Here is a 13656-nt window from a genome sequence, read left to right as displayed (position 1 = left end):
TGTCTGTGGGGTGTCACCTGAGCCCCTGCGGGCACCTTGTAGACCATGTTCTGGGTTTGGAGTTAACCAGGAGTCATCCTTCCCTTAACTGATTTACTCAATAATGAGGGATGACACCCCAGGTTCACGGTGTGATGTCACGTGATGTACTGTACCAGGGATAAGTCAAAAGGTAAGTGAAGTTGCTGAGGCTGCCACCTCAGCAGCAGCATCACTTGTCGCTCCACTCACTCAATCTGCTTGAAGACAGAAAGTATGTCCTTAGGCATCCATTTCCCCCACGTAAACCATGTTATCCAAGTAATTCCAGGCAGGCTCAGAATCAACACGAAATTATTAAAACTGGCTTCCTTTCACATTACAAGTACTGCCATTAAGGAACACATCATAGACTTTCTACCCTATAGGACCAAAGAGAAGCAAGAATGGATTTTTAAAGAAGAAGAAGAAGAAGAAGAAGAAGAAGAAGAAGAAGAAGAAGAAGAAGAAGAAGAAGAAGAAGAAGAAGAAGAAGGTGTTCAAGTGGTAAAGGAGTGGGGAAAAGGAAACCGTTATCTAAGAGCAGAAAGTGTTGTTGAACAGGGATGACCATGGTGGCTGTAATTATGTTTATATTTTATAGTATATTATACTTTTCAGCCTAACTTAGAGAGAAAATGTGAATGCCTATGTACTAACACATATGTGGATGTATAGGTGTGCAAAAAAGCATGTAGAGAACCGAATAGTGGCATTCCTTAGACACCAAGCAACTCTTTATTTTTTGGGGGAGACAAGGTCTCTCATTGACTGGGACCTGGTCAAGTATAGTAGGCTGGCAGGACACTGGCCCTCAAGGATATGCCTGCCTCTGCCACCCACGCACGGGGGATAACAAAGGTGAGCCACCACTGTCCACACTTTATGTGTGAGTTCTGGAGATCAAACTCCATCCTCATTTTTGCAAGGCAAACACGGTATGGCCTGAGCTGTCTCCTCAGCCCCCTTAGATGTGCTTAGCATGAAGAAATGCTGCATATTGAACTGATGGTTATGTTAACTGGCCTCATTTGATTATTTCATGGTAAACACACAGAACAAATCATATCTTAAACATATGTCATTATTACATATGGTGTGGGGTATTCTGTGAAACCCAGAACCTCAGACATACTAAAGCACATACCTGCTGCTGCCATCTGTATGCCACATCCATATTATTAGATTTTTAATTTATTTTTTAAGTTTTAGAAACAAAATAAAGGTTTTCAAAAATAAGCAGCAAGTCAATAGATAGCTTAATAGTGAATACAACTAAATGGAAAAGTGGACTTGGGAAGTGAATAGGAACAGAAAAAGAGAACTGCCCTTGTAACTGGCCTCTCCCATATTTGCCTTGTATAGCTCAGGTCTACTCTCCGCGAAGCTATCAGAGTGATTTGTCTTGATCCAAGTTTAACTGAAAGGCCGTTCTTCAATACCAGCAGCTCTCAACATGTAGCCTGATCACAATCACCTGCTGGATGGGTTAAAGCATAGATTACTGATGACCCAGAATTCCTAATTTGTTGGGTCTGACACAAGACATGGAAATTCGTGATTTTAACAAATTGTAGTGTGATGCCAATAACAACCAGTCCAGGGACCACACTTGAAGAATTGCAGTGGTAGAGAAAGGCTTTATCTTCACAGCGCTCATTTTTCTCCTTATAAAAGAATAGATATTCTCTGGGTTACGTTACTGCGAAGATTAAATATTTTTAAATGTCCTATGCAAATGTTCAGTGTTGTTTTAGTTTAAAGGAAAGAGCCAGAGACAACAATAAGAGATCAGCCATCTGGTTAACAGATAGATCTACTATGAACTGGCTGGTCCCATCCCTCTCCTGATTTCTAATTATAAAATGTATCAAATCGTGTAACTAACGCCTACTGAATGGCTGCTGCATTACAGGCCCTTGTTAGAAATAGGGCAAAAGCAAATCTTGACTCCATATACTTTACCTATAATAATTCAGAAGATGTTTGAGCTATCCTTCAACCCTTCAAGCATCTTTTTTTTTTTCATACATTTGACTTAACAAAATGAAGGGTCTATAAAATATTAGGAAATAAGTAGATGCTACTTTTCAGTGAACTAGCTTGACTGGCCCTCTGTCAATATTTTTTTAATGTGTGAGTTGAATAGTAAAAATACTAAAATACTAACAATAACTGACGGAAAGCAGCTAGTATTTGTATTTAACCCCGTAGTCTCCAGTTACGTCATTGCCAACTCATACTTCATTGTTGGCTAAATTGTAGCTGAGTATCTTTAACTAAGTAGGTACTTTGCAAGATCTAAGAACCGGTGAATGATTTAAATGGGCAATTTCTGTGCAACAAATGAAGCCAACCAATAAACAATTTATCCTGTCAACTAATCAATCAATGACGAGACTTGTGGTAGATAGCAGGTATTCAATATTAGAAGAATAAAGAATCTTAGAAATGTGCAGTGTGGTGGGGAGTGGGGCCTGTAGTGGCGTATCAAGGAAGTCTTGGGTAAATCTCTTCATCCCTCTAAGTCAGAGTGTTTTTTCTTATATAATTGGAAGAGAATAATAAGATATGCTACATCAAGATTCGGATAATAATTGCTGATGATTTGAGATAATTTAAATTTTCTAAACAGTACAGAATTTAGCATACAATGCAATAGGTGGTTGTGATGTCCATTAATAAATTGAAATTTTTAGATATTAACAAGCTCATTGAGACTATTGTTAATTTAATTTGCTAGTTATTTTCAATGAAGTATGATTGTATTAATACTAAATGTGTGATAGCACATAAAATTAAATCTTTATAATTCTTTCTTTATATATAGTGTATTAGCCACAGAATATATATATACATATATATGTATATCTTTACTGAAGTTCATGGTTGAGTCAATCATTTATTCACATCTAGACTCTTTCTTGCAATTTCAATAAAAGTTTAATTTCCCCCCTAGTCTCTTGAAAAGAATTTTAAAGTTAAGAGTCTGAAAAGCAAAGTTCTTATAAGTCAGAGAGGGTATCCAGAACTCATCAGCATTCTGGGACTCTTAAATTGAAGAATGGCTCAGAAACTGGCTGAAGAATGGTAATCAGTATCTTCTCAAAAAAAAAAAAGAGGTGTGCTTAATTGAAAGTTGAGATTTGTGAGCCCCAGTATGTCCCTCTGAGATACAGAGCTGAGTACAGTCAATACCAAGAGACTGCGAGACAACCATTTCCGTGCTGTCTGCACACAAGCACACTCCGAAAGGAGGCATAAACAAAGGCATAGTGTCTAGTCCATATTTCTAAGCTTGAAAAATGGGACACTGCAGATGAAACTGGAATTTATAAGAGGTGAGATAAATTTTCTGTCTACTCACTTGAAAGAGATTTCATGAGAAACACTTCATTATTCATTCAGCACCAAGTTGGAAAAATCCATATGTACTTAAATGTCCTTTGCCTCAGTACCAGAAAGCAAATGAGACTGTGTGAGGAAGCTGAAGGTTGCCCTGGAAGACTTTAAAGTGGGGTTTAGCATCAGAATTACACAGCTACTCCTGGGCGATCTTATTCTATGTGAGGATAATCCCCTTGGATATTAACTCAATGTCACCCTTAAGCCACACCGGCTTTCCTCCAGCCATCGATGTAAGTAGAATTCAGGGGTACACGGTTTATTGCCCAACCTCTCTCTTCTTCCCTTTCTCTCCCTTGGATTCCATTCCTGCGTAACTCATTCATCAGTTATCCTACAAGATGATGACTTCTTAACCTTCATTTGGCCTCTCAGATATGAAACTTTTCAGCACCACAAAACTTTTGCTCTTACTCTCTCCAACAACATGAAGCCAGCCAAGGAATCATTTATCCTCTCAATTAATCAATCAACTAGTCTTGTGATCACTAGTAGATATTCAATATTAGGAGAAGGCCCTCTTCTACTCTTCCCTTAAACGTTGGAGCTCATCAGGGTTTTTTCCTAATATTCTTCTATTTTCATACATAGATGAAGCCTACAGGATTTCATACCATGATATCAGGAATCTAGTGGACTCCTTTACCTACACATCAAGACCAACCAGAAGTATGTACTTTGAAACATAGATGCTGTCTATGAGACCTATCCATTTCCACAGCCCACGGCCGGCTGAGTCTGTATAGGAACTCCTCGTCCTCTACTTTCTCACCATAGTCATCCTCTTCTCAAATGTTCCCTACTCTAGCCAGTTGCTGAAGCCGGAAGCCTGGTGGTGCTCCTGACATCCTCTTCCCCCTCCGTTGCCACAATCAGACATCAGAGCAGTTTTCTTTCGCCTCTAAGGTATTCCTGCAGTTCAATATCTGCTCTTAACTCTGACAGCACTACCCTAGTCCAGGCTCCCCCAATTTCCTCTGAATTACTCCTCACTGTGTTCTCATCTCTACTGAGCTCTCCCCTAATCATTTCTCCAGCATGCAGCCTAGGTCTTGGTTTTTCAAACAGCCTTTGAAGGCATACTTTTTCCACTCAAAATCACCCACCTGCACACTTTCCCAAGGCTTAAGAAAACATGGTCACCAAAATACAGCTTAAAGTTCCATTTTAATACGACCCCTGTTAAATCTACCGTCTTTAGTTGTAACTCCTTCCTCATCTCTTAACTTTTGCCTTTACAATTTCTTTCAAAATAAAATGCCTCGTGCTGCTAATACTTCTAGAACTTCTGTGGTGTTTGTTTGGCAGAGTCTTGCTATATATCCCAGGCTGGTCTTGAACTTGAGACCCTTCTACCTTAGCCTTCCAAGTGCTAAGATTGCAGGAGTTAACTACCATATTGGTTCACCATCCACTTTATAAGAAGTCTTTATACAATTCGGGTGCAGTGGCGCACGCCTGTAATCTTAGCACTCTGGGAGGCAGAGGCAGGGGGAATCTCTGTGAGTTCAAGGTCAGCCTGGTCCACTAAGTGAGTCCAGGACAACCAAAGCTACACAGAGAACCCCTGTCTCAAAAAGGGGGGCTGGGGAGCTTTGTATAGAGGCTTGAACGAGACATTGCAGCTTCAGAGCAGCCTGACTTGCTTCTACTCCCTGATTCTAGACCGCCCATAAATAATCTCAGCATGATCACTGCCCTTTGTCTGTCCTCTAGCAGACTACAAGGCCCCACAGGGCAGTGCCTGGTCATTCCATATCTTGTCCTTCCAACTCGCACAGTGCCTAGCACAATCCTAGACAGTGTTTGGGTGGCCCAGGTTCTACTCGGATAATCAGTGAAACATGGTGTGGTGTACACCAGGCATCGAGGCCTTCCAAATAAATACAATAGCAGAAGGAAGGCAGCCAACAAGCCTGCTCGGCTCCCACCAGGTACTAAAAGCGTGGGATGCAGGGACATGAGCACAGGGGTCAGTTGCCTTGTAGCAAAGCCACAGGAGGCTCTGATTATTCCCTGCTTCCTTTCTCACTTCATTTTTATGCCTTCCCTCCCCCCTTCCTACCTACTGTCTGGGCCAGGGTCAGTTCAGGTTTTGTTTCTACTCTACCAAGTCCTGCAGCCCCACCCCCAGCCCCCAAGGGCACCAACAAAGAACTAACTGAAGACATTTGTTATTTTAATATACACACTGCTTAAGCAATATCGAGAGGAAAGTGTTAGAGAATGTTGGAGAATGCCTCCTTTCAGACAGGGACATAGTGAACTGTCGTCTTCCCCAGTAGGTGACAGAAAGACTGTCCAAACTATCCATAAAATGACTGGAATTCCAGGCTGTCTCAGAGAGGGGGGCAGAGAGAGAGAGAGAGAGAGAGAGAGAGAGAGAGAGGCAAACATACCGACAGAGACAGAGACAGAAGGAAGAGTGAGAAGAGAGAGAAGAGAGAGACAGAGAGGCAGAGAGGCAGAGACAGACAGAGGGAAGAGTGAGAAGAGAGAGGAGACAGCAACACAGAAAGAGATAGAGAGACAAAGACAGGTAGACAGGGGGCAGAGAAGAGAGGGAAAGAGGAAGGGAGAGGAGAGAGAGAGAGAGAAGACAGAGACTGAGCAAGAGACTGAGACAGAAACAGAATGAGGGGTGAGAAAGGGGAAAGAGAGAGAGAGAAAGGGGTAAGAGAAAGATAAGAGGCAGAGGGAGGGAGAGAAGGAGAGAGAGAGAGAGAGAGAGAGAGAGAGAGATCCTCCCTTACTCTCACTAGCTCTGCCTGGGCTTCCCACCAGTGCTGACTCTGCCTGCTATAAACCCTGCCACATCAGCAGGGAGGGAGCCTTGCAGCATTTGGTATTTGCATCAGTTCCCAGGAATGTTTTACAAGTTATCAGTTCAGCCTTCGGCCCAGGGTGGAGGGATTTATGTACTTGTGTTTGAAACTTGGTTTCTCTAATTCTCAAAAATCAAGAGGCTTTTTTTCTTTCTCTCCTTTATTGTTTTTTTTCTAAAAAGGAAAACATCACACTTTCAAAGGGTGTTCTTGCCTCTCAGATCAGGGTTTTAACTGGATTAAAATAATTTTATTGAAATGTTTCTCTTCTATTTCTGACATTTTTTTTCTTTTAAATTTAGCAAGAGAAACCCGTTAGCCACCCCCTTTATACAGTTCCTTTAGCTTACAGCAGCTGCTGATGGAGCTAGCCTTAGGCACAAATTCTTCCTCACCAGGAAACAGAAAGAGTGGGGCTGAGGAGAGGGGGGATTCCCAGCCATTCCTGGTTCAGGGACATAAAACTGTCCTAAAGAATCTGTTTCTGTGGTGACTTCTGGACAGAATGAGACTCTGAGTAGGTCTCTGCAGCCTCATCAGGCCAGAAGAAGCCTGGGACCCTGGGGGGCTCGGGAGAACATTCCAAGGCACTTTGGGAGGGAGCGCTCACTGCCACCACCCAGGAGAAGCTGAGTCTCCCAGCCCAGCTTCAGAATCCCAGCTTTATGCCAAGGTGTGGGGGAGTGGAGCCCCTTATGAAGGCAAGGGAGTGCAGCGCAGGAGAGTCTGTGGTAGACGGGCAGCGTGAGACCTTAAGGGAGAGGGGGTGTATACCCTAGGCGCAAAATAAAAGATTTTAGCAGTCATTTCCATATTCTCCTAAGGAGAGGTGTGAGGATAAAGGCAGAGAGGTGCTTGACAATGGCTGTGAGAGGGCTCATGAGTGTGCCGCAAGGCCAAGGGGGCTTGATGTTCACTGGCAGGCTTGTCTGATCCAGACTCAGCATGTGGCTTGACCAAACCAAGTATAGTGATGCTAAGCTTATGTTGGTGAGCATGTTCCCCCCTATCAACAGAGGAGAGGGAGAGAGAGAGAGAGGGAGAGAGAGGGAGAGAGAGAGAGAGGGGGGGAGAGAGAGAGAGAGAGAGAGAGAGAGAGAGAGAGAGAGAGAGAGAGAGAGAGAGAGAGAGAACATCCCCCAAAGCTGAAGAAGGAAATCAGGAGGGGGGAGGGGAGAGAGGGGGCGCGGGAGAGGAGGCGGGGAGGCGGGCAGGGTGGAGTCGACCCGGGAGGGCTGCTCTAGACCTCGCCACGCTGTCACCTTCCATCTCTCATGCCCCAGCCCCCCTCCAGTCTGCAGATGGCCCTCAGGGCACAAGGTGAGGCAGGACTGGACAGCTCCTGTTTTTAATTTTTTGTTTTGTTTGTTTTTTGTTTTTTCACCTTTGGCCTCCAGGTCCCTCAACACCTGTCTTGCTGCTGGCTGCTCCGAGATCTGTGAAGTGCCCACGTAGGTGTCCTAAAGTGCTTCCAAACTTGGCAAGTGAGGGAGAGGGCGGGTGGCTGGGGAGGGCGGAGGTATGCAGACAGAGAGTCAGAGTTTCCCCCTCGAAAGCCTCAAAAGTGTCCACGTCCTCAAAAAGAATGGAACCAATTTAAGAAGCCCTGTACCCAGGTCCCTCCCCCCCTGACTCCCTCCGCTGCGCCCCCGCAGTCTCCTCCTAGCACAGAGGCCGGGCCCCAGGCCCCAGCCCTCCCATTGGTGGAGACGATTTTGGAGGCACCCTCTGGCTGAGGAAACTTTTGCCATATAAATAGGGCAGGTCTGGGCTTTATTATTTTAGCACCACGGCAGCGGGAGCTTTCAGCTAAGTTGGAGGGACCGGTCACGACTGCATGCCTGCGCCCGCCAGGTGATACTTCGCTGGTGACCCAGGGGTTCTGCGACACAAGGAGTCTGCATGTCTAAGTGGTAGACATGCTCAGCTTTGTGGATACGCGGACTCTGTTGCTGCTTGCAGTAACCTCGTGCCTAGCAACATGTAAGTGTCTTCTGCTTGTTTGGGGGAGATGAAGGAGAGAGGCTGGATAGGTGGGCACCCTGATCTGATCAGAGGGCAATTTTGCCCTCCCTCCCACACACAGCATTGTGAGGACGTTCTCTGGCCTGTGGGGAAACACCCCGGTGTATGAGATGCAAGGAAAGTACTTTAAAAGAATAAATACATGGAAGGCTTGACTGTTGCCAAGAGTTGGGGAACTCCCCCTCCCCTCCCCCCCGTAAAGCTAGGCTGTTAGCCTGGAACCCCAGGTTGGTGAAGCTCACCAAGAGGCAAGGAATTTTGCCTAAAGATAGAAAGCACTATTGACAGGGTGAAAGAATCAGAGGACTCCACTCTTCAATACCCAGAATTGTGCTCATGGCCACCTTGTGGAAGTTGAGGCCTAGTTTAGAAAGCCCTTGAATACAACAATACAAAACTCACCCCGACTCCATTTTCTTGCGGGCATTAGAATTGGTCTGGATGACTTTAATGGAGATGATGACGATGACGATGATGATGATGATGATGATGAAAAGGCGCCCCCTGGAGGGAGGGAAATGAAAGCACAGGGACCATGCCCTAAGCGCATGGAATTCCAGTTAGGGACTTCCAAGGTCCATGGAGCTATTTACATTTCTGAGTCATCTGTGGAGAACTCAGTGGATATATCCTGAGAAGCGGGCTGTTTAGATCTCTACGTTTATCTTCTGAATAATTAAAGTAGCTTCCCAATTCATTGCCTAGTCATAGAAAAGATAACTTTTAACTAAAGTCAGTTGTTTAGTTACATATCAACTCGTTACTACCTGGAATCAGACTTGAAATCAGCAGATGTGAAAAATATCAACCTTGGCCTTAGATTCTGATTCAAGAGTCTGGGATTTTTGTCATGGGTCTCCTACTCACTTCCCAAGAGGCTCCAAATGAATCTACTGGGCCTTTTCTAAAACGTGGGCTGCAAATTAAATGTGCCAACTTCAAGGTCATGTTCCATTTCTAGGCTGTATGACTAGACTTCCATGTCAAAGAATGAAGAAAATCAGTGGAATTTCATCTTGAAAATGGCTGCCCAATTTAACTAGACAAAGCATCTTGAGGAGGGTTCAAGGATGCCTGGCCACACCCAGCACTTCAAAAGCTATCCCCACCCCCAACATGCCATGTGTCTACCACTGCCTGATTTCTGATGCATATGTGTTCCCTTCATCCATTTTATAAATGCCCACTGAGGATGCTAAGAAGAGATGCAGTGAACAAGTTAATGTAACAAGTTAGCATTAGACGAAATCAAAGAGTACAAGAGAGGACCGCCACAGAGAAATCGAGTAGACCTAGGGAAGGTAGAGGTTTCGGATATCAACATTCTTCCTAATCAGCATCCAACCACTATGTAGAATTGTTATCCAACACCCATTGTCCAAAATGGGCTCACAGCTGAGTAATAAAAATCCTGTAGGAGTTAGAGTCTTCTGCTAGTGCAGGCAAATTGTTCTTCCTCTGATGGACACAAACTAAATACACCATTTATCTAATTCTACAGTAATTCTCATCAATTGCCCTTAAATGTCAGTGCTGGATATGGTCCACTCTCCTGAATGGTGACCATTGGAGCAGATGTTCTCATTCCAGATGACACACTTCGTGACCACCACATTCAAGCAATTTTTAGGGGTGACTCATCCTGGAGCAAGGCTGACCACAATTATATACCACATTACCCTATAATTTTTATACCATAGGAAGTGAATTCAATGTTTAAAGTCTTACAGTAATTGTGGCAAGGGAGTGGATATTTGTTTTTCTCATTATTTTTCAAGATTTTAATCCACAGTTTTCTCTTTATATAATACAATCCTTCCTAGGGAACAAATCTGATGTATGTTAATCAAATGACCTACCTAATTTTAAGTGAACTATTTATAGCAAAAAATCAGATTCCTGAATCAATTTGCTTTTGTATTTGTAAATTAGACCTTTTGGGGGGAAAAAAGGCTAAGTCACTTCAATGTTTTATGAAAAACAAGCTCTGCCTTAGGGTGCATACACTCGTAAGTTTTCTTAGATTCATATGCATTAAAGGTGATCTCGACCATGAATTATTTCCTCATCAATCACTTGGTGTGAGAGTCAGTGATTCATCTAGGCCACTTCCGCCGTAATTGCTGAGCATTCGCAGTGTCCTCCAGGCACACTAATAATTCAGATCATTTCAAAAATAGTAAATAATTAACCATTTAATTCAACATATATTTACATATTAAAACTGTATAAACAAATCACCCTGCTGGTCTCTGCTATGTTTTTTTGTCTAAGTAATTTCGAAGTCATTCGGATAGTCTGAAGAGGAAACAGAAGAGGTATTTTAATCAGATAACTCAACTTTATAAACCCATGTATCATTTGTTAATTACTGCTGTTGATCAATGAAATGATACCAATAACTATTTCCTATTTTCTTCTTTCCTCAACAGCTTCACAAACGGTGAGTAAAACTAAGATGTCCATACTTGATTGTCATCTGAGTCTCAGCAGTTTCTTTTCTGGGGAAGGAAGTTGGCCAGTTTGGCTTCGTGAGGAAACTGTGAAGGGGTACAGTGGTCTAAACCTTTCTGGCCTCTACTGAAAGTACTCACCTCCTTTTCCAGAGTGGGAAGTGCTACTGAGAGAGGCTGGCCTCCTAAAACACCCATAGGGAGGAGAGAATAAATGGTCCAGTTAAAGTTTGGGTTTTAGCACCAACTACTCTGAAGCACAATAGCTTCCTGTGACATTTTTGTGATTTCCTAGGATTCATTTGCAAAGAATTATGAATAAACTCTTAGCTCATGAATTGAAATTGCAACATAGTTACAGATAAGTATATATATATTTGTTTTTGTAAATAATATTTTGTTTATTGGTAAAATTTTAAATTTTATTTCAAATTATTAGATTAAGATATTAGAAAAGGAACAATGCAGTGACATCTATAGATATATTTGTATATAATATCAAAATGAAGCAACTTTTAATATATGGATGTATATATAATTATTCTTATGAGAATCATTTATCTTTTCTTTTCTAGGAATCTATAAGAAAGGTAAGAGTCTTGCTCTTCTTCATAAGTACTTAAAATTACCAGAATCATTTCAGTTTGACAAAACTTAATATGAAGTATAAGAGAAAATACCTTATCAAGATTTTACCCAAAAGAATATGTATTCACCAAACGATAAAACAAAGTAATGTTAATATTTGATGTAACAAAATTTTATCATCTTCCAGAAGCATCTCTAATTACATTTATTTTACACAAATTGATGATTTACATACTAAAAACTTCCTAAATATTTGTTTATATTCTTACAAGGGGATGCATATTATATTAATTATAGACAATAAATCAAAAACGTACTTTAAAAGACTGACTCTATAATGTGATGTTAAGGTGTAACAAAATGGTTTTTGTCTGTAGCTATCATCTTACTAAAAGGGCAATGGATAATATTGGTTTGACCACTACAGACCATAGCATCCTCTTAGACCCTCAGTTTGAAAAAAAATTACATATAATTTTAACAAAAACAATACTATTATTGTCTTATGTCACATCTTCTGGCTGCTGTTTAGTAATATTTTAGTCAGATCAGTCTTAACAATGGATTATTTTCAAAATTGGTTTGCTTGTTCACTATAAATTTCTTATACATATGGCCCATTGCCCTTCTTGTCTTCCTTTAGGGGCCCCCTGGAGACCGAGGACCACGTGGAGGAAGGGTATGTAATTTTTGAGCCATTAAAGGGCTTTGGCCTGTATTTGAATAACTACACATTAGAAGCTACAGAAGACCGACAGTGTGTGAGAAGATTATGTATTCAGATAATTATACCACCTTTTAAGTAGATAATGTCCTCCCGAACAAGTAAATGAACATTATTACATATAATCAATATTCTTTTTCATTCAAGATTACCCTTTAGTAAAAAGAAACACTATTACAGGCAGTCATATTCTTTGCTGAGTCTATTTTTCTTTGTTTTAATTTGGCCTGCCCAATACATGTATAATGGAAACCTATCCCCTACCTCACAATCCTCTTTGTAAGATGTTTTGATTCTTTTGGAGGAAAAAGAAAAGATCTCTATATACATTGAAATAAGTGTGAATCAGTAGGCTGTAACTTGTTTCTCTGTCTTCATTTATACAAATCCATGCCAGTTTGCCATTCTATATGCTACATTTCTTTGATATGTGTTTTTAAAAAATATTTATTTATTATGTATACAGTGCTCTGCCTGCTTGTACACCTGCACACCTGAAGAGGGCATTAGATCACATTATAGATGGTTGTGAGCCACCATGTGGTTGCTGGGAACTGAACTCAGGACCTCTGGAAGAGCCATCAGTGCTCTTAACCTCTGAGCCACCTCTCCAGCCCTGATATGTGTTAACTAAGTGATTTTGCATGGCTTGCATCATAGAACATTTTTATCACTATATAAATAATGGCATCTTGCATCTGTCATGAAATGTGGACTTACACATATCCTACTCAATGTATTAGTTGTATAAACGTATCTGTAAACTATCCTAACAACACAAAGAGTGCTAAAGCCGTGTTCTCATCCTGTGATAAAATGACCTAACCTGCTGTCTTCTTCACACATCACCTACCAAAACAATGGAATACCTTAACAAAAGTCAGAGACAAGCATAGATCTTCATAGTGTCTTTTTCTACAGCATAAGAAAAACGTGCAGTCCATGGGATCAGCTTCATTATGAATTCAGTGTGTACACTGTGTAAGCTACCACTTGCTGTCTTTGCTCATCAGCCATTAAAGGTCTTTCTGAACTAAGCCTATGTCACAGGTGCATGCCCATCAGTGACGGGGCTAGCCTATTATACTTCCAACCTTTCACATCAACAAGTCTGAAGAACTGACCTTAGTGTGTGTGTGTGCTTTTAGGACTCTCTTTGCAGGGATGCTGTAACCTTGCCCTAATCCCCTGTCTTTCTAACAGGGTCTAGCAGGTCCCCCAGGCAGAGATGGTGATGATGGTCCCAATGGCCCTCCTGGTCCCCCTGGTCCCCCAGGGATCCCTGGTTTTGGTGTGGTAAGATGTCTTATGTATTTTAAATTTATATCTGACTTTAGTGTCTTGCTATGTTGGAAAAATACTCACTTTATTTTTAGAAGTTAAGGGGAAATTTTTCTTATTTGGAAATTAGTATATTTTATTTCATTTCTTTGGTTTCTTCATTTAAGTTTCTGCTCTGCGTGTCTTCTTTGAGGCCTTGTCAGTTACAGGCCTGGCTATTGGGTTCCCTGAAGGTAGCAGCCGCCATCAGCACCATTATTTAATTTGGGGATTTAATATCTTTTATCAGTACAGCACAAATAAGAGGTGTTGCCTTATTAAAGAGTTTGATTTGATT

General features: G+C 41.7%; 2 protein-coding genes across 3 annotated transcripts in view; one reads left to right on the top strand and one right to left on the bottom strand.

Moving 5' to 3' along the window:
- LOC311598927 (uncharacterized protein) overlaps window positions 1-10697 on the bottom strand; it is a 59725-nt gene extending 49028 nt beyond the window's left edge. Inside the window, exon 1 of the transcript XR_014779710.1 lies at window positions 8676-10697. The gene's annotated coding sequence lies outside the window, so the exon portion shown is untranslated. The remainder of the gene's footprint in view (window positions 1-8675) is intronic.
- Window positions 8034-13656, top strand: part of COL1A2 (collagen type I alpha 2 chain) — a 35619-nt gene continuing 29996 nt past the window's right edge. Inside the window, exons 1-5 of one of the 2 annotated variants that reach the window (XM_084784505.1) lie at window positions 8034-8231; window positions 10706-10716; window positions 11302-11316; window positions 11958-11993; window positions 13242-13334. In XM_084784505.1, coding sequence (XP_084640631.1) covers window positions 8168-8231; window positions 10706-10716; window positions 11302-11316; window positions 11958-11993; window positions 13242-13334 — 219 coding nt within the window. In that variant the 5' untranslated portion in view covers window positions 8034-8167. Of the gene's footprint in view, window positions 8249-10705; window positions 10717-11301; window positions 11317-11957; window positions 11994-13241; window positions 13335-13656 lie in introns of both variants that reach the window. The other variant, XM_084784504.1, reaches the window with a different exon arrangement.

This window comes from Acomys minous (assembly GCF_964271855.1).
Source record: "Acomys minous genome assembly, chromosome: 6".
Taxonomy (NCBI): domain Eukaryota; kingdom Metazoa; phylum Chordata; class Mammalia; order Rodentia; family Muridae; genus Acomys; species Acomys minous.
The sequence above is the reverse complement of the archived record's forward strand: the minus strand, read 5'-3'. Positions and strand labels throughout refer to the sequence as shown.